The sequence below is a fragment of the Carassius carassius genome, chromosome 24 (genome assembly GCF_963082965.1).
Source record: "Carassius carassius chromosome 24, fCarCar2.1, whole genome shotgun sequence".
Taxonomy (NCBI): domain Eukaryota; kingdom Metazoa; phylum Chordata; class Actinopteri; order Cypriniformes; family Cyprinidae; genus Carassius; species Carassius carassius.
The window spans coordinates 15,570,374-15,591,869 of NC_081778.1; the positions used below are offsets into that span (position 1 = coordinate 15,570,374).

The window sequence follows — 21,496 nt, forward strand, 5'->3', positions numbered from 1 at the left end:
TTCATTAATATGCCATATAGCAGGCTTACATAATCCATTTAGTTTACATGTACAGCAGATCAAAATCTCTGAGAAATAAACACATTTTTTTTCATCACCTGTCTGTAAGTCTAAAAGTTATGCTTTGCAATTCTTTTAGACAAAGGAATTGAGGTAATGAGGGATGAGATTACAGATATGACGAAGTCTGCTGAAACAAACACCCCATTAGTATTCATTGTATGACGGCTCAGTGGCTTACAGAGTAATCAAACGTGTGTCTCCTCTAATGAAAAAAGTATGGTTATTTTACTTCTAGAATGAATGAAATAGTGGCCACAAGGGGTAGGCCTATTGTTTGTCATACAATTGTAATGACTGTACACTATATTGCTAAAAAAAAAGTGTATTCATTAATAATGTGAAAGCGATGGACAAAAGACAGTAGCGTTACACCTTTTCGAAAAGATAAATGTAACATCTTCATCTGTGGACCTGAATAAAAATCAATGCAGTGTGATTAGACTGAAAATAATGATTTTTAAGGTCAAACCAACACAAACAACATTAACATTTTTTCATGATTTGATCTCATCTCCACCCTCTAATCTGAGATCATTTACAAACGCTATTACCTCGTCAGTGTGTGAATAGAGGACAACAGAGACGTCCTAAACCTCCTGATCAGTTTAAACACCACTGTACTGAATTGAAAGTCTACTCAGAATCAAACATCAGGTGCCACTATTCTTTAAATGTCTAGGCAATGCAAATCCAAGAAGGCATTTCAAAATTGTGACCTTCATCTGAAGCTATGAGAGGAAAATAAAGCAACTGAATTTTGAAGGACGTTCAGATTCTGAATCAATGAGGACCCCCACTGATGATCGAAAACACTGGGTGTCTCCAAACCTAATCCGCCCTTGATGGCATTATAGTTATTCTCTCCCATTTAAAAAAAAAAAAAAAAAACACCTACAATTTTTATTCTTAGTCAGAATGTTATGCAATGTAGTATTTCATACCTAATATTCAGAAGCATTTCTTTCAAACCTATTTTCAGTTTTGAATGGCAGCTTACATTTGGCACCATCAGTGTTTTCAGGACTCTTGAATATCTTTCCATTAAATCAAAAACATCCATTAATCCATTTCCTGTGCTATTTTAAATCCTTTTTATGGTCTTTAATTAAAAAAAAAATGCATCAACAATTGGATAATCCAACTGGTAAATATGCAATTTAACCCACGGAAACATTTTCTAACTTTAATATTGAGTTTATTATTTATAACAACAAACAAAAACATAGTTTATCTCTCCCTCTCTCTCCCTTTAACCGTTCATCTTTTGACTGATGGGCCGAGCAGTCTGTGTGTGGTAGTGTGCACCTGCCCTCTCCAGAACATTCCGTCAGACAATATTCCAGAGTTGAGATATGAATGTTACACCAAATGACATCATCGCACACACAAACCCCTCCCCCATCAGATTGTTAAAACCAGAATCAGACAGCAATACAATAAATAAAAGGATCAGAATTAACACTGATGAGGAGGGGGAAGGGCGGGCAGGCAGGAGGGTGAGCGGGCGGACGAGGGGAGAGAGAGTAAGAGACAGAGAGACCAGGTAAAAACTCAATTTTGTTCAGTTTTGTCTTTCTCCCCGGATGCAGAGGCTGGATGAAATGTTATATACAGTTGTGTTTTGATGGGATAAGAAGATGGAAAGAGGGAGGGCGAGAGAGAGAGAGAGAGAAAGAGATCGAGAGATCTAATTACAAGGACAACAGAATAACAATAACAAAATAAAAGGATCATGGCATTTACATATTAGTAATGAGAGGGAGGAAATAGGAAGGATGGAAGGGAAAGACAAACAGCTCCAGTCTCATTTGCTAAGTGTTCAAGGTGTGTGTGTGTGTGTGTGTGTGGGCTCATGTATTAATGTGTCTTTTGGATGTACATCCACTAAATCCACATTTAAATGGCAATGCCGATGTATAAAAAACACACACGGCGTACACTCCGTAATACATAACTGTAATTAAAACAGCTAACACAGCTATTGATGGGACTGGCCTACCAGTTATATTTGTGTGCATGCACAAAAACAAACAATAGTGAGCACGTTTTTATAATGAAACGTACAAAAGACCCAGATAAACCCTGCCTCAACTTATCCAAATATCTAAATATTCTCCGTAAAAGAAATTAAAACACAAAAGAGTGTGCAGTGATTACTTAAAATCGACATTCGCACATTTTAAGACACCCATTTTCATCTCCGTTAGGAGAAAAAGCACATCTTGACACACAGTGACATCTCACGCTCGCTGCTTCATAAAACACATCGCAGTCCTTGCTTCTGTACAAGAACTCCTAAAGAAAGCTAAAATATATTACGTTAAGAACAAAATAACATTTAAATGAGCTTGACATCCCATATCATTGTTTAAAAGTCAAATGGGTGGCACCAGAGGCAGAGAGCAGTAACTGTGCGGTGCTCTTCCTGCCACTAGGGGCCACGTGTGCCCTAAGCGGCCCTTCACAGACTTTAAACCTAAATATGACAGTCATCATATTAAAAAAATTAAATCACCCTCATTATCTCCTCCTGTGATGATTGATGTCATTAATCTGGGCATCACACACTTCTTCCATCATGGGAGAACATGACCACACATAACACGAGATGACAAGAGCGTGTTTGTGAAAGAGACTGTTTGGAGCTGCTTTTGGGAAGGAGAGAGGAATGAGAAAGAAGGGATGAGGAGAGAGGGCTGACAAAGTCGCAGTAATGCCAAGGTAACAATTAGGTGTTGTTGCTCAGGGGTCCCGGTGCTGAGCTAGACTGGACTGGACCGTCTGAACCGCTGCCCTCTGCAAGACACACATACATAACATGGAGTTAAAAAATACTGTAGGACATGTGGATTCACAAATTCATACGGATTGACAGCAAGGCTATTTGGTATTTGGCATTTGGTATGTATGGGCGATCAGTACCGTGTGAGGCAGGTGTCGTCTGCGAGCGAGCATGGGGAGGAATGAGAATGGAGTTCAACTGTGGTTGGATAGACAGCTCTGTGGGGGGGGTCGAAGACGACAAAGTTAGTCATCACTATCTAAATGTGTCAAAACCCTAAATAGCTTTTTACTTTCTCGAATTACAAGCAGAAAAATAAATACCTTCTGAGTTTCCTAAAAGCCAACATATGATGCACAGGTTTTGACAAGCTCAAGAAAAAGCAAAGTTGAATTACAAAATGTACCAATTTACCCACTATTTGCAGAGCTCCAGACCTCCCAAAAAAAGGGTTAAAAAATAGGGAACAAATGGCTTTTAAAAGACACTTTTTTTAGCTGGCAAATTACAGAATCAGTCAACATAGTTGGTGCTGGCATTTTACTTAAGTTTACTTTTCTGTATTTAAATTTAAAACTGCGGTGTAAGTGTGCAGTACATTGTTCCAATAGGCACTAGAAGTATAATACACAGTGCACTTCAGCTCATTGAATAGCAAGTTTATAGTACCAGTTATGTGTGTGTACTAACATATACATATATATATACATACATATATATATATATATATATTACTGTTGCACGGTGCACCGATACTTCAAAAGTATCGCGATTCTCAGAAATTAAAAACGTCACGATTCCTAAATTTATTAGTATCGATACTTCAAAGAATGACTGCGTTCCAGATTAGTAAGAGACGTATTTCATGTTGGTGTGTGCAACGCACGCTTCCAGTGCCTCCCTATGGACGGCTGTGTTTTTTTCTCCTCACACAAGCAGCAAAAAAGCACTACAGCGAGATGGCTGCATTAGTGGCTTTACCAAACTGATTTGGCTTTACTAAAATGTGTGCATAATCGCTTTAAATAAGTTGTTCAGATGAACAAAGCACGAGATTTTCTTGCATAATTAACATTTTAATTGTTTGGTCAGGCAGTTCATATATAATCACATTAATCGGGGATTAAACGTGGAGTTATGTTCTGTATGCTAAATATGAAAACGAGTGTATCTGCACAGCACCTATAACTGCACTTTGTATCTGCTGATTGCTGATCCAGATTTACATGCTTGGCTCACTGACCCTGTATATACTCATTCATTTCGTTCATAAACGAGATCTGTCAGTTCATTCAGTTCAAGATCTCTCGATCTCGTTCAGTGAAGGGCGTATGGGTTCCTACATTCAACAAATCACATGCTCCGTCATATCTTGATTAACTCTTCGACAGGATGAAACAGTTCACAGAGCTGTTCACGAGCTGCGCATGCGCTGCTAATAGCGCCGTGCTCGCGCGCTGCTGTGGAGGGATGAACTTCAGTGAATAAGAAATGAGAAAATAAATTTTACTTCATTTGCGGGCTGGGGCGGGCCAAATAATTTCATAAAAGCGGGAGTCGGGACCCGGGGGTTGGAAAAAAACCCGAGCCGCGCATCACTATGCTGCATGTGTGAGCACAAGTGATACTGTGGCCGCCGGTCCAGTTCAGAGACAAGATAAATTTATTACTCTTCTGTTTCTTATGATAAATGAGATAATGCTGCTAAATTGATTCTTTACCTTGAATGTCATTGCTCTAATTTATTTTTTATATTTTGATATTTCATATTTTGTTTAAATGTTTAATATATCTGCTGTTCATATGTTCATTTATTAGTGTGTTATATGATTAGAATGTTGTCCCGGTTTTAAAATAAAGCACATCAATGATATTTGAGAGTGTATTTTCCCTTTTCAGGAAAAGTATCGAAATCGCAATTCTTGACTAGGTATCGGTATCACGTACACAGACATGACCATTGGCTGTGTTAAAGGGACAAACTGATCTCAAAAGCCTCTGCACACCTTTATTGTAATTAATTATTGTATTATTTCTCTTTACGGATGTCCAAGAAAGGATTCATTTGATCAAAAACACAGTAAAACCAGTAATATTGTGAATTTTCTACAGTTTAAAATAACCGTTTTCTGTAAAAAAAAAAACGGTTTTAAAATCTAATTCATTCCTGTGATGCAAAGCTGAATTTTCAGCAACCATTACTCCAGCCATATGAGTGTCACATGACCCTTCAGAAATCATTCCAATATGCTGATTTGGTGATCACAAAACATTTCTAATTATCATTGTTGAAAACAGTTTTGCTTAATTTTTTTTTTGGCTTCTTTGATAAATGGAAAGTTAAAAAGAACAGCATCCATTTGAAATATATATATATATACTCTTTTTTTTTTTTTTTACTGTCACTTTTGATCAATAAAATGCATCATTACTGAATACATTTTCAATTCTTTACAAAAAAATGTAAAAATACTGACCCAAAACATGGGTAATGGTAATGTATATGGTAATTAATTCAAAATTCTAATTGATCAAGAAAGCTTAATTTTAGTTTATATGCAGTAATCAGACATATAATCTAATCAGATTAGTGCTTTGCTCATCAGGATATTTCTGTTGGTGTGCAAGACTGAAAAGTGTAATCTGCTATGATGTTCAAATCCTGAATTAATGACTTAGAAATCAGTTCCAATTATGCTCAAGCTACAATCTAACATACTTATTCACTGAGCAGAAGGTCACTTTTGATGAACTGAAAACCACTGGTGTGCTGTATTTACTTTTAGGTACATAAGAATTAAATCAGTATAATTACTGACTGGATGTTAATTTAACAATGTGCAGTTACGTTAAAGACACGTTCACAACTGGAAAAAAACTTTACAGTAATGAATGGTATACTAAAGATAACAAACATTTTTAGTATATATAAGGCCAAGCTGCAAGGCTAAAATAAGCAATGCTTAACCTTTTTTGGGGGGGGGGGAACCTCGATAGTGCCAGCATCAATTTGGAACAAAATACTTTTGTTGTTGCATGTAACTACTGTATTCCTATACTGTTTAAGTTGCTATTTTTAGTTGCTTAGAATAGTCACTTCTGAACAATCCACATGACCAACCAAGAAATGTTTCTTGGGCTGGTCATGCGAATTTTTGTCTGGTCAATGCTTTTTATATTGCTTTCTATAAAGAACATCTCAGATCAGACACTCAAGATACAATCTGGGGAAAATACTGTATAGGCATTACACAAAATTAGCTCTTTAGATACAATTACTGCCTCAACATACTAAATTATAAGAGATTTTCTAATGTGTATGAGATAAAAAGACAAATAAATAGAAAGAGAGAGCGTGAGCCTCTGACAAGACCTAATCTGATTAGAAGTGGCAGTTCTTTCAGTTCGACTCACCCACAGGGCTGAAGTTGAAGAGTTGGGGAAGTTCTCGGCCATTAGGCAGACGGGCATTGGGCTGGCGCAGCTCGTCAAAGAAGGCATGTGCACAGGCCTCCAGCGGAGAGAGTCGCGTCACCGGTGTGTACTCCAACAGACGAGAACACAATGAGATGGCTTCAGGAGGAGTCCTCGGCTTAAACACCTAACACAAATGCACAGAATCACAGGGAAATATAACATCTGACAATTTGAAAAATGAAAGACCAGTTTAAAGATGAATTTTCAGCCTAAACAGTTTTAGAAACAGTTCACAAAACTTCACTAAACTGCATTGTGTAACAAATTTTTATATATAACAGTTTTTATTTAAAGTGTTCATTATTAAAGCCGCAGTATGTAACTTTTGCCTCTGTCTCCATCGCTGTTTGAAAGGTGCAACTGCAGTAATTTGCAGAATTTATCATCTTTACATGAATTGTGCATCTGCATGGCTCCTCAGCACGGATTAGTGCTGCACAATTAATCGAACACGATTAATCGCGATTGTCATGCACATTTAGTCAGTAAAGCTGGTTCTGTGATTAGTAGGGCTGTGTATCACCAGCACTGTCCCGCATATTTTTATAAACTATAAATAGCTTAATCGCTCAAGACCTACATCATCTTTCTCAACAAGGAGCTGGTAACATCATTGTTCTTAAAGGAATTAAAGCCACAGCTTTAATAGAGAAATGCAACAAAACTGAGGTAATTCTCATGTGCACAGCCTCTCTCCTCTCTTTCTCTCTCTCTCTCTCGTGTAAATAAACACTTGATGAATTACAATGTTCTGAGAATAGAATATTGAAGTGGAGATCACTAAACTGCAAGCTAACAGTTGTTTTCAGAAAGCGTGTTTATAGTGGAAAGAGCGCGTGCACAGGGTTGCCAGGTTGACAAAGATAAGTAACACACTTAACAGATATTTCCGTATTGCGCAATGTTTCGGGGGTTACATCTCTTTTAGGGCTGCAACTAACGATTATTTTGATAATCGATTAATCTGTCGATTATTTTTACGATTAATCGATTAATCGGTTTATGTACTTATATTTTATTTTTTTCCATTTTTTCCCCAAGTAAATTATTAATAAATGGTCTTTATCCTTCAGCATAGATTTTTAAGAGATTTTAACCATTTTGCACTGTCATATCCTCATCAAAATATACCTGGAGTTGTTTTATTGTGTTAGTAATCCTTTGTCGAACTCTTCTGCAATCAGAACACTGACCCATACTCTAGCAAATTTCACAAGGAGATTTAAAATAATGTTTTCACCATGGCAGTCCATAGAGCTCCTAAAGTAGTTTAACATCCCGAACAAAGCTTAAGCAATCTTTCAGAACATATTTTCAGGAAGAATAAGGATAAAACAGAATAAAAGTGCAGTGCATTGTATTTTATTATTTACTGGGAAACAGCTTTATAGCTTATGCTGTGAAATTGTAAACAATCCTTCGAAAAAAGTGCCAATGGCATGAAACCTGAATGGAACTCAGAATTTAAAGTAAAATCCATCAGAAGGTTTTCCAGAAAAAAAATTGGACACACACAAAAAACCTGCTGTGTGAAAAGAGCAGTGAATACTTAGAAAAAAAGTGCATTTCAAATATCTTTAAACATTTACCTCGCTCATTCAGTCATAATTAGGCTGCACGACTGAATTATGAACTGGTAAACGACAAACTGATTACGGAACATGTTTGTAAAGCTTTAAATGTTAACTGTTAAAAAGCAATGTTATCATGTTTTACGACTTAACATTTGCAAACAACATTTTACTGGAGAATCTGCACAAATGAAAGTCTTAGGGGCCGTTCACAAATCGCGCCTAAAACGCGTGGAAAACGATAGGCGCACCGCTTTCTCCTTCTTTCCATAGCGCACGAGCAGAAGCGCCCCTGAGGCTTCTGCCTTTGCTAAGCAACCATGACGTGCTCTCTCCTAGAAGACGCGGAAATTTCAGCAAAGGATAAATGGATTTGCAGCTCAAAAAATCGCTTGCAGTAGCTCTGCTACTAAATTTATTTCAAAATGGAAATCCATATACAGCTATGATCAGCTGTTCCTTTCATCTTGACTGAGCTTTTAACGTTGTTACGGGAAAGGATGAAGCTGATTGGTTAGTTCTTGTCACATGACCCGCGGTGCGCTTGCAGCATTCTGAAAAGTTGAAATGTTTTTAACTCGATGCGGTGCGGTGTTGGAAATAACTTGAGCGCGCAAAAGACGCGATATGTGAATGTCCCCTTAAACAGTTCAGTAGTGCAGAGTTTACAGGTTACGCTTCTTTTTTAAAGGCTCAAAGTAAAGTACTCCCACACATAAACATCATATATGATGTCTATGCTCCCACATCACGCTTGAATGCTGCAGAGACGCTGTTCGGGGAGCACGTGACATAAAACGAGGCCAGCTATTGGCTATTCGCTACTTCTCCTGCTCTACTGGCTGAGTAAAACCTCCGGTGGCTCATTACTGCCACACTTTGGTCACCGCAGATTTGAAATATGCACGAAATGAGCCGCTTACGGCACATAAAAGTTATTTAGCAACGAATCGATGACTAAATTAGTTGACAACTAATTTAATAATCGATTTTAATCGATTAAATCGATTCGTTGTTTCAGCTCTAATCTCTTTATATATAAGGCAACCCCGGTTTTGTTCCTTTGCTGCCAGATTAAACCTTGTTGTAGCCTATATATTAAGCTCTATTCATTATTTTTTAGAAACCTTGCACTTTTCTACTCCGTTTTAAATGGTGTTCTTGTATTCAAATTAAGCACAGTCCACTGCTGTGCACGTGCCACAATATCGATACAGGGCCAGCTGTATCGATATTTGTATTGTCAAATCTCTGTGATGAGACATCATCGTATCGATATTTTGAACACAGCCCTAGTGATTAGCAGTAAATCTCAATCACCGGCTTTCAGGTGGAGCAGCATTTACTACATAGAGCTGTAGTTCTCTGACAAGCTATGCAAAATCGTGTTCATAATCGCAGATGATAAAATTGTAGGATTATGAAATAAAATCTTTCGCGATAATGACAGCTGTTGCGTAGTAAATGCTGCTCCATCAGAGAGCATGTGAATATACTACATTTAATAACGTTTTTTAACTCCTAATTCACTTCACGTCAATCAACGTCAGTCAAGTGTTTAAAATAAATCCTTCTGTGAGATGATGTGGCTTCTTCAACAATAATTAAGGCACACAATATTTCATTGTTTTATAAGCAATGATTAAGGCAATGTCGATTAGCATTTCATTATAGATATACTTTATTAGGATGAAAATTATAATATGAACTCCGATAAACCATATATTGCCATAGTTGTGTTTTTATTAGTCACGTTGAATCGATGAAAGCAGTTAAATCTACTGTTTATTCAGCTGCAGCATCAGGGCATATTTGGATTTTCAGCGCGAGAGCGCCTTCTGGCCTTTGGATGGAGATTTACTGCTGATCATAGAGCCATGCTTCACTGAAAGATACGCATGACAATCGCAGTTTCTGCCTAATCGTGATTTATTGCCTTTGCGATTTAATTTGGATTAATTGTGCAGCCCTAGAGTGGATGAATCTAACGTTTTGAAGTGTATATGTGGCTGACAGTCACCGCACCGCTGTGGATATTCACTGCACTTCAGAATCACAGATTTTGTGTCTTGGAAGTATACACCAATTAATTAATTACTTTTCACCTGAAAATGTCATCCGAACAAGTAACATGTCTGCCACTTTTGTTCTGACCAAGTGAGAAACAGAAAGAATTACAATAAATTGCACTACCAATATTGATTAAATCTAACATTTGCTTCGCACATATCACTTCAAACAGTGCAAATTTTATTTATTCTTTGCCCTCAAATTGTTATGTTAGCAACATGAGCATTGCATGGCTACATGTATTTAGTGTTTACTAGCATTACCTGTAGATTTCAATTTCTGTACAGTCTAATGGTCATAACATTCGAATTTCATATAAAGAAATTGTTCTTTTAACACAAAAGGCATTCATGTTCCTTAGAATTGGTTCTATATGAAATACAAGTCTTGTTTTATCCCACGTATCTGTAATCAGATGCATATTTAATATTGACTTTTTTTTCTGTAGCCACTCCCCGGTCCAAAGTCTTTTGCTTTTGACTGAATCTCCAGTTGTCACTGATGATTGTCATTTGGACCTTTCCAGATTACAATCCCCATCAAAATGACAAGTTTAATTATTCTAGCTGCTGTGAGAAAAAGCTATATGTGATCTGCCACCTGCAGCATCCCTCTTTAATATACAGCCGTGACCTAATGACGCAAACTCGAATGACGACAAGCTTCGTATTTCCTGCAGAGACCTACCAGTACCACTCAAATTTAAAAACATTATTAGTTACCAAAGCAAAAATCTAATTTATTTCAATGCATCACTAGTTTACCCTTCTATTAAGTCCTAAAATGTTTCTTTTTGTGAGATAACTGAGAATTATTATAGCAAAAAATGTAGCAACAGGTGTTTTACCTTAGTCCAAGGGTGTGCTTTGATTTGTGGGAATTTGAACTCTGTGTAGTTGGGGTTCATCTCTCGGATCTGTTCTCTTGTTGGGGTCCCCAAAACCTGCAGAGAGTGGTTAGGGAATTAAGACCTGTGTCTATGCATACTCTTATAAATACAGCGATGTAGATCTTCCACTCACCTTGATGATCTCCACTAGCTGGTCCACTCCACTGTCACCGGGGAATATGGGCTGTCCCAGAAGCAGCTCTGCTAACACACAACCAGCTGACCAGATATCAATGTTGGATGTGTAATCCGTGGCTCCGAATATTAGCTCGGGAGCGCGGTAATACCTCGAACAGATGTATGAGACATTAGGCTCCCCACGAATTAACTGTTTTGCACTGTGGAGATCACAAAATAGAGGGTAATAAATATGTTATCAAAAATGCACATGTAAAAATGATATAGTAGGCTGCACATGAAGGCGTACAATAGGCAAACTTACATCATTGCTGAAAAAGAGAGTTGCATTATCATCATTTTGGAATCAGATCAAGGCTCTTCGAATCTAAATCAAATTGCAAGATTCCCACCCCAGGACACAAATACACACAAGCTTGCCACACAGGCCAAAACTTTCTGTTACTAGGCAGATTGTAGTGTAAATACCCCAAAATACTTCAAGCATTATCAAAGAATGAACTAGTGTGACGTCATTTCAAACTAAATAAGAACAAAAGGTTAATTCGCAGTTTGTTTCAGAGTTGCCAAAAGCAAGCTTTCTGGCTGGCAAACACCTTTGAACTACCACTACCATTTTGTTATTGAGGGGAAAGTGCAAAGCACATATTTATATTCAGATAAACGATGATCTTATACATGGGTGTGTTTTAAATACATTCCACGCAGAGAAGCGTCAGTACACACACCTGCCAAAGTCACACAGCTTGAGTACCGCTGTGTCTGGGTCCACCAGGAGATTCTGTGGCTTTATGTCTCTATGGCAGACGCCTTGGGAATGAATATATGCCAGACTGCGAAATAACTGATACATATACACCTGAGAAAGAAAGACAGACAGATTGTGGGGAAGTTATGACAAAAGGAGAGAAAGAGATGTTATTGTTTATTGTGCATGCACATATGAACACAGTAGCAGCAGTCATGACTGGACAAAGACTTACTTTGACATAGATAATGGGGATAATGGTCTTGGACTTGTTGAAGTGGCGTGCCACCCTGTACACAGTTTCTGGTACAAAATCAAGCACCAGATTTAGATACACTTCATCTTTCTGATGGGAGAAAGAGAGAAGGCCAATTAGATTGTTAAACAGAGAGAAGATTCATCAAATATAAATTATTCACGATGAAAAACTTATATCACTGTGATATAAAAACTCAAAGGTCGGATAAAAAAAAAAAAGAACCTTTTCTCCACTGGAGTAGAAGAAGTAGCGTAGCCTGACAATATTACAGTGGTCCAACTTCCTCATTATCTGTAGCTCACGGTTCTGTGGAGAAAGAAATGATGTGTGAAGGACTGTAAAGTCAGAGTATGAAGATCAAACATTATTTAATGCATTCATCTGTGAAAGTTTGTTTCTCTGACTGTGCAGCCTATTTAAAACTATTGCTGCATATAGTAGATATTTCATTAAATATACAGCTTGCACAAAAGATGCACAGATCAGCTCTAACGTTACCTGATTCTTCTGCTACAAATAAATGCTCCGCACCGCTTCGCTAAAATAGGCGCCTAGTCTATTTTTGACGGACGCTGTGTCCAAGATAATTGAGGGCGCATTTTGGATTACTAAAAAAAAAACAGCTACAAATCTTTTATCCTTGTCATTCATAACTAGACTTTTAAGTAAATTAATTTTGTCTGTCCCCTTCAGCACAATAATGTAGGACATAGCAATAAACACAACAATAAACACAATCAAACTGGATAAAATATAACCATTTAGCAAACTAACATGTAGCAGAACCCCCCAAAAATCTCACTTCAAGGTGGAAGGTCTTAAGCCTTAAGCCGTCCGTGAGACACTACACACATTCATGATTCAGTGTTATCACACTCAGAGTGCTTCCATTTACATTCGGCATTAATGTGCGTCTCAGGTCTGAGATGTGAGATATTGCCATTTAAAGCCTTACTGTGGGGTGCAATTCATTAACATTGGTTGTGAATGCTAAATATTTCAGGCTCACGTTAGTGTAATTTCTGGCTCCTACAAATTACTATACAAAAGTAAAAAGTACAGAAAATCAAGTTTTGCAAACAGAATGAGGAGATAAAAAAAATACTGTCAACTACCTATAGAAATACACAAGTCATGACAGCAATATATTACACTAACACTACATTACTAATTGTATATTCTAATAATAATAAATATTATATTATTGCAATGTAATATTTAAGTAAAATAACAGTTTGACTGAGAAGTGGATTGATATCCTATTACAACTAAAGTGGATCAAAAAGAGATCGATCTTCAAGCCCAGGTACAGCATTAATGCAATTTTTAGCTTTTTTGTTAGCACGGTTCACTTTTGAGTCAATATGAAAGAGATTCAGGTCATCTGAAAATGTGGAACGCAACATTTCCTCGAGACAGTAGAGCTTGGACAAAACAACTTCATTTAGAGTCCTAAGGCATTGCTTGCAAGTTTGTAGTTTAGAAACATGAAAGGGGGTGTTTCAATATGATCTAAGACTTTTTGTTCTTTTAGCTTTGATATCTAAGCAAAAGCAACATGAGATATTAAATGTTAATCAGTTCAAACTTCAAATCGCAATGTGTCAAATAAATAAATAACTAAATAAAAAAACTAACGTGATTGCAGCAGCTCCTAATTTAAAGGTGCTCTAAGCGATGCCGGGAGTCGTAACTTCTTGTTGACGTTCAAATTGTTGTCAAACAAAACGGAGGCTAGCTAGACCCTCCCTCCTCCTCATCCGTGCACTAACCCCCAAAACCCCACCCCCAAATCTTTCTTGTCGGTTATTGGCTGGAACAGTTTGTTATGTTTCATGGTGCAGGTGAGCCCAGTTTGTTTTTCTTGTTGTTTGTGGAGCCTGTGGTGTCTAGAGAGACCCCGTTTTTTTACAGTGTGTTCAGGGGACAAGCAGCTAGCGTATAGTGAGGAGATGTTTGCTGGATGTGACAAAAAATGTTTTGGCCTAAAAAATGTGTGACATCACTTAGAGCACCTTTAAAAGACCTGTAGAAAAAACATCTCATGCTGGACTAAGGCAGTATTTTGTCTTGTGTATGCACATGCAGGTTTGATGCATTTTAGGGTATTTTATTATGACTGACATTACTTTTCACACAAGCAGGTTTTCTTCCTCCTCTTACCTTAAACCTCTTATCCTGAAGCACCTTCTTTATGGCCACCATCTCCTGGCTGTCGATGAGTCGAGCCTGGTACACCACTCCAAACGAGCCATTCCCGATCACCTTGATGTCTGTGTATGAGACCTCCTGAGGACGGTCGGGACCCTGCCCTGGTGTGGCTACTACCGTTGTCACTTTCCCACTATCCCCTAAACAGACAACAAAAGGGTTTTTACTTTTTTTGTGTTTTTTAACAAAAGGACTTTAACTGAAAGACCAGACTGCTCACAAAAATAGAGATTTAAACCACAGCAGTCCATTTTCCCATGTGTGGGAAACCTGAAAGAATGCAGTCACCTATTAAACACCACTTTAGTACTCAATGTGATAAAAGTACAAATAGAACATTTGACCATTTTCCTTTAAGGTCATGGTTCAATTCATGCTTAAAAGGGTTAGTTCACCCCTAAAATTAGAATTCTGTCAACATTTACTCACCCTCATGTTGTTCCAAACCAATTTGATCATCTTCGGAGCACAAATTTAGGTCATTCTTAATCAAATCTAAGAGCTTTCTGTGCATCCTGCAACTGAACCAAAGTCTGCCGAGACATGATCACTTTACATGATGAACAGATCTATTTTAGGCTTTTATTCACTTAGAAAAATTGATCAGCTAACATTGTTAACAGCTAAATTTGGTAATGGAAGCTCAAGTACGCTTGCTTGAGGTGCAAGGACCAATGGCGTTTGTTCTTGTGCATAAAGCAAGTATGGTTGAGCTTCTATTTATGTTTGCTGATCTGTTTATGTGCGTTTATATAGTTTTTTTTTTTTTTTATTGTTTTTTTTTTTTTTCTCTCTTTATTATCGTTTTGAAGGATCAAGAGTAAAATGACATTTCCATTTTGGGGTGAACTAACCCCGTAAAAAAAGTAATCAAAAAATACATTGGTTTTACGATTTTATAGTAATATTTCAGATTTTCTACTAAACTGTTTTTGTAATATCAAGTGACTTAATACATTAATTACCATGGTATTACAATTGGTTGGTCTCTAAATAGTCGCTTCAATAACAAAAGTAGAATTATACCACTGAATGTTCAGCAAGTGAAGCGGTTATAAAATGGCACTTCAGTCAATTTCATCTGAATTATTTTCTCTATTTTTCTGTATTATTCCTTTTGCTCTAGCGTCTGTCAAGAGCACTGGATCAGTGCATAATGCCACTAAAGCAAGCTTACTTAAATATACATTATTAGTGGCAAACTGTTAAAGTCAAGCATTTTAAAGGTTAGTGATACATTTAGATTTTTCCATCCAAAACAAAAACAGTACAGCTGTTATGCCTTGGAAAATAATGTAACACCTCTGTGATAACACACAGCTGTTTGACTATGTGCCTATGTGAAGAAAACAAATCTTGGCATGATAAATGTGAGCGTAAATTATGCTTTGGGATGTCCATGTAGTCATTATATGCTGCAAACATGCTCTCCATGGTAAAAATCACAGGAAATGATGCTCTGACAGTATTAATTATAATTCTACCATGTAATTTCAGCTGATAAAAACATGAATAATAGTATTTCAGCTGGTGAGTGTGGTGATGTAAAAAGAGTCGCATGGACCATTTATGGTTGTTTTGTGGTGCTTTGCATGCTTTTAAGCCTGTAATCAACTGTCCTTATTCATTGTCATTGCATGGGAATCGTTGCGCAGCACATTCTTTAAAATTCCTTCTTTCGCACTCCATGAAGAAAGTCAATCAGGCTTGCATCGACATGAGTGAGTAAAGCGTGAAATATTCCTCAAAACTACTCCTGCATGCCTGAGAGGTCTTTTCAAAAGACATGAAGTTAGATCTTTTTGAACTCATCTCTGCCCTCTTATCCAGTACGCTATGCCTGCTTGCCACTCTTTTTGACAGGTGTTAATAGCAATCCAACACCTGTGTTTAAATGTGTGTCCAATCACAACAGAACAACGGGGAGAGCTTATCACTAGGCATAGCAGAAACAACTGTAAGACTGTTTGAACACGGGTGAAGTGTAATAAATCTAACCACATTTCCACCTGTGGCCAAGAGCAGACCTGAATAATGGGGATGTCTGGAGACAAACAGAGCCCTAGTGTGATGTTTTTTCCATCAGTTGCTGTCAGTTTAGATTTAGAGAAGGAATGACAGATTCACCTAAACAAAAGCTTTGTTTTATTACACGGCAAAACTATTATTTACCGGATCAAGGCTGAGCAGACAGTTGTTGTCATGCATGACATAGACAGTTGCTGCTATTGAGAACTTTTCACCAGAATAGCGCTGCTTTGAGTGGTATGTGAGACAGTGTGGATTGGCGGCCAATTTTTTTTTTAACAACCAGTCATGTGACTGAATAATTCTCTCAAAGCAAAAATAAATAAATAAATCACCATATAGCAACTCAAATGATGCTATCGTGAATCTGAAATGCCAAAGCTTGTCATTAAAAAGACTATTATTATTATTATCCTCTAGGATGAGAGAGATGGATTCAGTCACTTTGTAATGCCTTCATTGATCATGTGTATGCCATTTAGTCGCTTTCAGTGATGAACTGAATGAAGATTGTATCACTGCTTCCAGCAAAAGTGTGAATATGAAATGTGAAAACATTACACATTATGCAAACTTAATGTTAATGAATAAAATGTATCATGTTTTTGGGCAAGTGAACATGTCAGCGATGTAATTAACAATATACTATGCTTAAATTACAAAAACAGCAATGGTTATGTTGCAACTACTGGTTCAAGGATTCTCATGGGTTACAGTCGGACATCCACCCACTCCATCTCCCCTCATTCCTAGTAATAACACCCATCATCATTCCCATGGAAATCCAGCAGTCAGCACCAGGGTAGGTGAAGGCTGCTGCGAGCACCTCAGTCACTGGGAATCATTTATAGAGCACCAAAAAATTAAGAGGTTTATGCCTCTAGGCTCCTGGTTTTCACAGGAGTAGCCCAACCACAAGTTTACATTGGGTCATTTTTCCTTCATAGGATACAGTGCTTGAACTCAAAGCTTTGTGATGATCTGTTGGATTGCGAGTAAGACGGATGGGGGTCGTTTAACATGAAATTATTATTAATAATAATGTTATAACAGTGATTCTAATATTTTTTTCCTTTAAATATATGGACAGGCAAATATCAATTTGGTCCTTTCTTGGTCGAACTACATATTAAAATTAATATTAAAGACATTTCTGATACGACTCCATGCTTCCAGGGTCGCACATGGTGAAATTATTTAAATCAAACGCAAAATTGAAGATACAGTCTGGTAGATGTTGCCGGTGGGCTAACTGAGCTTTGTTACCAAACGAGCACATCTTCAATAACGCGACGTCTAAACATCTAACAAACCACTAATCATATTCTAAAGAATGGCTTTAATTGGTCAAAATGTGAAGCCTTGGTATCGATCATAAGAGATGCGTTTAGCCAGTGCTCTTATAAAGGATTTTCGAGCTAATGTAGAGCAATCAAAGCCCTTGATCCGTCTACAAAAACAAGCTCACGTTAGCTTAGCTAGTTAGCCGCCTAAAGTAGGTTAACGCGATAATGGCAAAATAATCAGACAAATTAATTAACCGCAGGCTACACGGTCCAGCACTTCGGCTTTTACTAGTCTACTAATATAACATTTATTGGTATTGTCGTGTGATGTCATTGAATGATACTCACTGCCCAGCTTTAGGTTTCCGAAACCAGACGAACTCCCGCCTGAGGCCTGCGCACCCCCCGTCTTTCCTGAAGAGCTTCCACCGGCGACGGCTGATCCGGCGGCGGCTGCAGCGGCTCCCGGGACCCCCGGAGGCTCAGCAAACGAGCTAGTCCTGGGCCGCCCGCTGCCGCTCATTTCGGGTTGCAAATGTGCCAGAGCGGGGGTAAACTGTGCCTGTAGACGGGCCCAGGCGCGTGGTTGATTTGTCAATTTAAATTAGAATAATCGTAAAAAAAATAATAATAAGATTGCTGAAGTACTCTATCAATAGCAAACTGTGCGCCTCCTCTTTCTTTCTCTGTGGCTGGGCAACTAGAGCTGACGCACAGTGACGCTCTATGCGCATTGTTCTCTGGGTAATGAAGTTCAACAACGCTTTCAAGTGCATAGATCCTGCAGCACGAAAATGACCAGCTTTTATTAATTTTTTTTATGCCAAGAAAAAAAAAAAAAAAAAAAAAAAAAATATATATATATATATATATATATATATATATATATATATATATATATATATATATATATATATATATATATATATATATACACACACACACATTTTTTTAATACCAATAAAACAATTTCCATAAATAGAATAAAATACTCTAAATGAACCTAATTTCCAATTAGTCTGCTTCAAAGCCTGTGCTGTCCAGCTATCACCCATCTTCACACTGATATTGATCTCAGCCCAGATGCAGTCAATATGGGATTGCACTATATCCTCTAACATCTGGACAAACCAGGGACTTATGCAAGGATCTTGTTTGTGGACTTCAGCTTCACTTTCAACACCATCATCCCGGACACCCTTCAGAATAAACTCACACAGCTCTCTGTACCCACCTCCATCTGTCAGTGGATCACCATCTTCCTGACAGATAGGCAGCAGCTAGTAAGGCTGGGAAAACTCCAACAAAAAAATCCAACACCCACACCATCAGCACCGGAGCTCCTCAGGGCTGCATTCTCTCTCCACTGCTATTCTTCCTTTTACTCAAATGAGTGCACCTCTAAAGACCCCTCTGTCAAGCTCCTGAAGTTTGCAGATGACACCACAGTCATCGGCCTCATTCAGGACGGCGACAAGTCTTCTTACAGACAAAGAGGTTAAGCAGCTGGATGTCTGGTGCAGTCACAACAACCTGGAGCTCAACATGCACAAATGTGTGGAGATGACCCATTCACCATCATGAACAGCATTGTGGCTGCAGTGGAGTCATTCAGGTTCCTGGGCAAAACCAACTCTCAGGACCTGAAGTGGGACAGTCACACTGACTCCATTGTGAAAAAGGCCAAGCAGAGGTTGTACTTCCTTCATCAGCTGAAGAAGTTCAACCTGCCACAGGCACAGATGACACAGTTTTACTCTGCTGTTATTGAGTTCTGTGCTCTTCTATAACTTGTCTGGTTTAGGTCAGCCAGGAAATCAGATTTAGGAAGACTCCAATGGATTGTTAGGACCGCAGAAAGGATCATTAGTGTGCACCTGCCCAGTCTTCAGGACTTGTACAACTACAGAGTGAAGAAACGGGCAGGTAACATCACCAAAGACTCCTCTCACCACAGACACAATCTGTTTGCACTTCTCCTCTCAGGCAGACGCTACAGATCTCTGGGCACTAGAACATCAAGACATAAAAACAGTTTTTTCCCCCATGCCATCTCCAGCTTAAAAAGCTAACATATGAATCATTATCTGTGTCCTGTAATTCTTTGTTCTGTAATTCATTTGCGTAAATCATTCTACATCTTTAATTACTGCCTTGTATTATGTAAATACATATGCATATTATTATTTATACAGTTCTATATAGAGTAAAAATGCAATTTTAATTTTCAATTAATTGCTAAATCTTGCTAAATGTATTTTTATTTTTTGTTCTCATGTCAGATGTGTATGTATACATGCCTGTTTGTATGTACCAGGAGCACCTTAAAAAAAATAACACAACAAATTCCTCATGTGTTTGCGCACACCTGGCGAATAAAGCTAATTCTGATTCTGAAAGCAGAATGTTTTTAAAAGCCATGCATTGCGTAACCTTAAGGCATAAAATACCATAATACAGTAAATAAATAGATAGATAAATAAATACTGAAATTATTTGACTTCAGATGAAAAGTGTTGTCACATTTGTTAAATCTATTATTTTACAAAACGTTTTAATTGACAAAATGTCCATTTACATGATAGTCAAACAGTGTAATGAGTTCAGGAATGGGCTGAGAAAGGAAATATTTTAATATCAATGTCTACCATGTGGGACTAATCATAATCTTTATATTTCAGCGAGATGTCCTGAACAATTAACAATCTATAATAAATACTTAACAATAAACACATGATGTGTTTTGAGATGTTTTATTATTAATGAATTCATTAGGGGTTTAGGACCTTTTCATCAGCAGATGAAGCCTCTCATTCATACGCTAGAATACAAAAATGCTTCTGTCATCGGACTGTCCATCACAACAGCTAGAGCTTGACTGACAGTCCTTCTAGCCAATCAGCGCGCTACAAAAGCCACACGCGATCCCTCCACGGGGCGGGGCAGCACGCACAGACCAAGGAACAGAGAGGCCAGACAAACGGTACATTTTCACATCCACCATCGTCTTTACGTCAAAACATTTAACAAACAGTGCGACGCGCTGAATAACACTGGTTCGTTGTGGTGAAAAACGCTTTGTGAACCCCTGGAAGCTTTTGCGGGGCCGACGTGCGCTGCACGAGGTATAGCGCGACCGCAGCGCTCGAGGTGAGGTTCAGAAACGGCCGGGGAAAGAAGGCCTCCCTTCGCGCTCTTAGACCTGCGGGGAAAAGTGAAGAGCGCCGCCTGACGACCGCCGTACAGCGGGGTGGCTCGCTCAGGAGACAGCGGGGCGCGCCGTAAGCTCTAGCAAAATCTGAAGAGCGCCACCAACTGCTCGCCAAAAGGTGAGCGGTTCGTCTGAAACCCGCTAAAAGCTGTTGTCTGTTTGTACGGATTCCGCCACGACCAGTGCTAGAAGTTTTGCATGATTCTCGGGTGTATTATCAATGCGTTTGCTTTTACACCTGGATCTGTAACGTTACCACATTTGTAATTCCGGTCATATGTTTCTGGTTTATAGAAATTATTGAATTGTGGACTCTTTATATCACGGAGCCACCATATGTTACGCACGGACTTCATAATTACGTATAATGCACAAGTGTCATTGGTTACCGGGTTTAATAAATGTTTTGATATTAATACATTCTGATAGTTTTATCTGATAGTGTTTACAAAAAGTAGGGTCACAGCTGTGAAACCTTATAAAACTAGTACAAATGTTACATACACACACACACACACACAGTAGGGTTTCATATCTTGTTCCTACTTTGTGTGTGTGTGTGACTCCAAGGACCCCTTTATTCGCTCTTTGTATAAGCTCATATTTCAGTTTAACGTTGTACACCTTTAAGTGTCTTTTAGCAGTTTAATTGTGATTATGTTATATAACCTATATTATATTTAAATAGTTTTTTTGTGTAATTTTGAAGCACTGGTCTGAGGTGGTCTTATGGGTATGATTGAATTATAAAATTAAAAGAGAA

The 21,496-nt window shown here is 38.1% G+C and overlaps 1 protein-coding gene across 1 annotated transcript; it reads right to left on the reverse strand.

Moving 5' to 3' along the window:
* Positions 1 to 1,234: 1,234 nt before the first annotated feature.
* On the reverse strand, positions 1,235 to 18,259 carry LOC132102934 (glycogen synthase kinase-3 alpha-like). Its single transcript, XM_059507665.1, has 10 exons — positions 17,871 to 18,259; positions 14,161 to 14,348; positions 12,220 to 12,303; positions 11,974 to 12,084; positions 11,719 to 11,849; positions 10,986 to 11,190; positions 10,811 to 10,906; positions 6,260 to 6,446; positions 2,986 to 3,063; positions 1,235 to 2,859 (listed from the first exon to the last, which is right to left on the reverse strand). The coding sequence occupies exons 1-10, from the start codon at positions 18,043 to 18,045 to the stop codon at positions 2,792 to 2,794; spliced, it is 1,323 nt and encodes a 440-aa protein (XP_059363648.1). The 5' UTR covers positions 18,046 to 18,259; the 3' UTR covers positions 1,235 to 2,791.
* Between the last annotated feature and the right edge of the window lie 3,237 nt (positions 18,260 to 21,496).

Bases quoted from the DNA above. Each gene is read 5' to 3' on its own strand.
- LOC132102934 (XM_059507665.1), bottom strand. From the start codon at position 18,045: ATGAGCGGCAGCGGGCGGCCCAGGACTAGCTCGTTTGCTGAGCCTCCG. The intron at 12,085-12,219 runs GTTCTTTTTTTT...TTCTCCCATCAG, and splicing joins TCTACTCCAGTGGAGAAAAG to AAAGATGAAGTGTATCTAAA. The intron at 6,447-10,810 runs GTAAAACACCTG...CATTTGTGTTAG, and splicing joins AAGCACACCCTTGGACTAAG to GTGTTTAAGCCGAGGACTCC.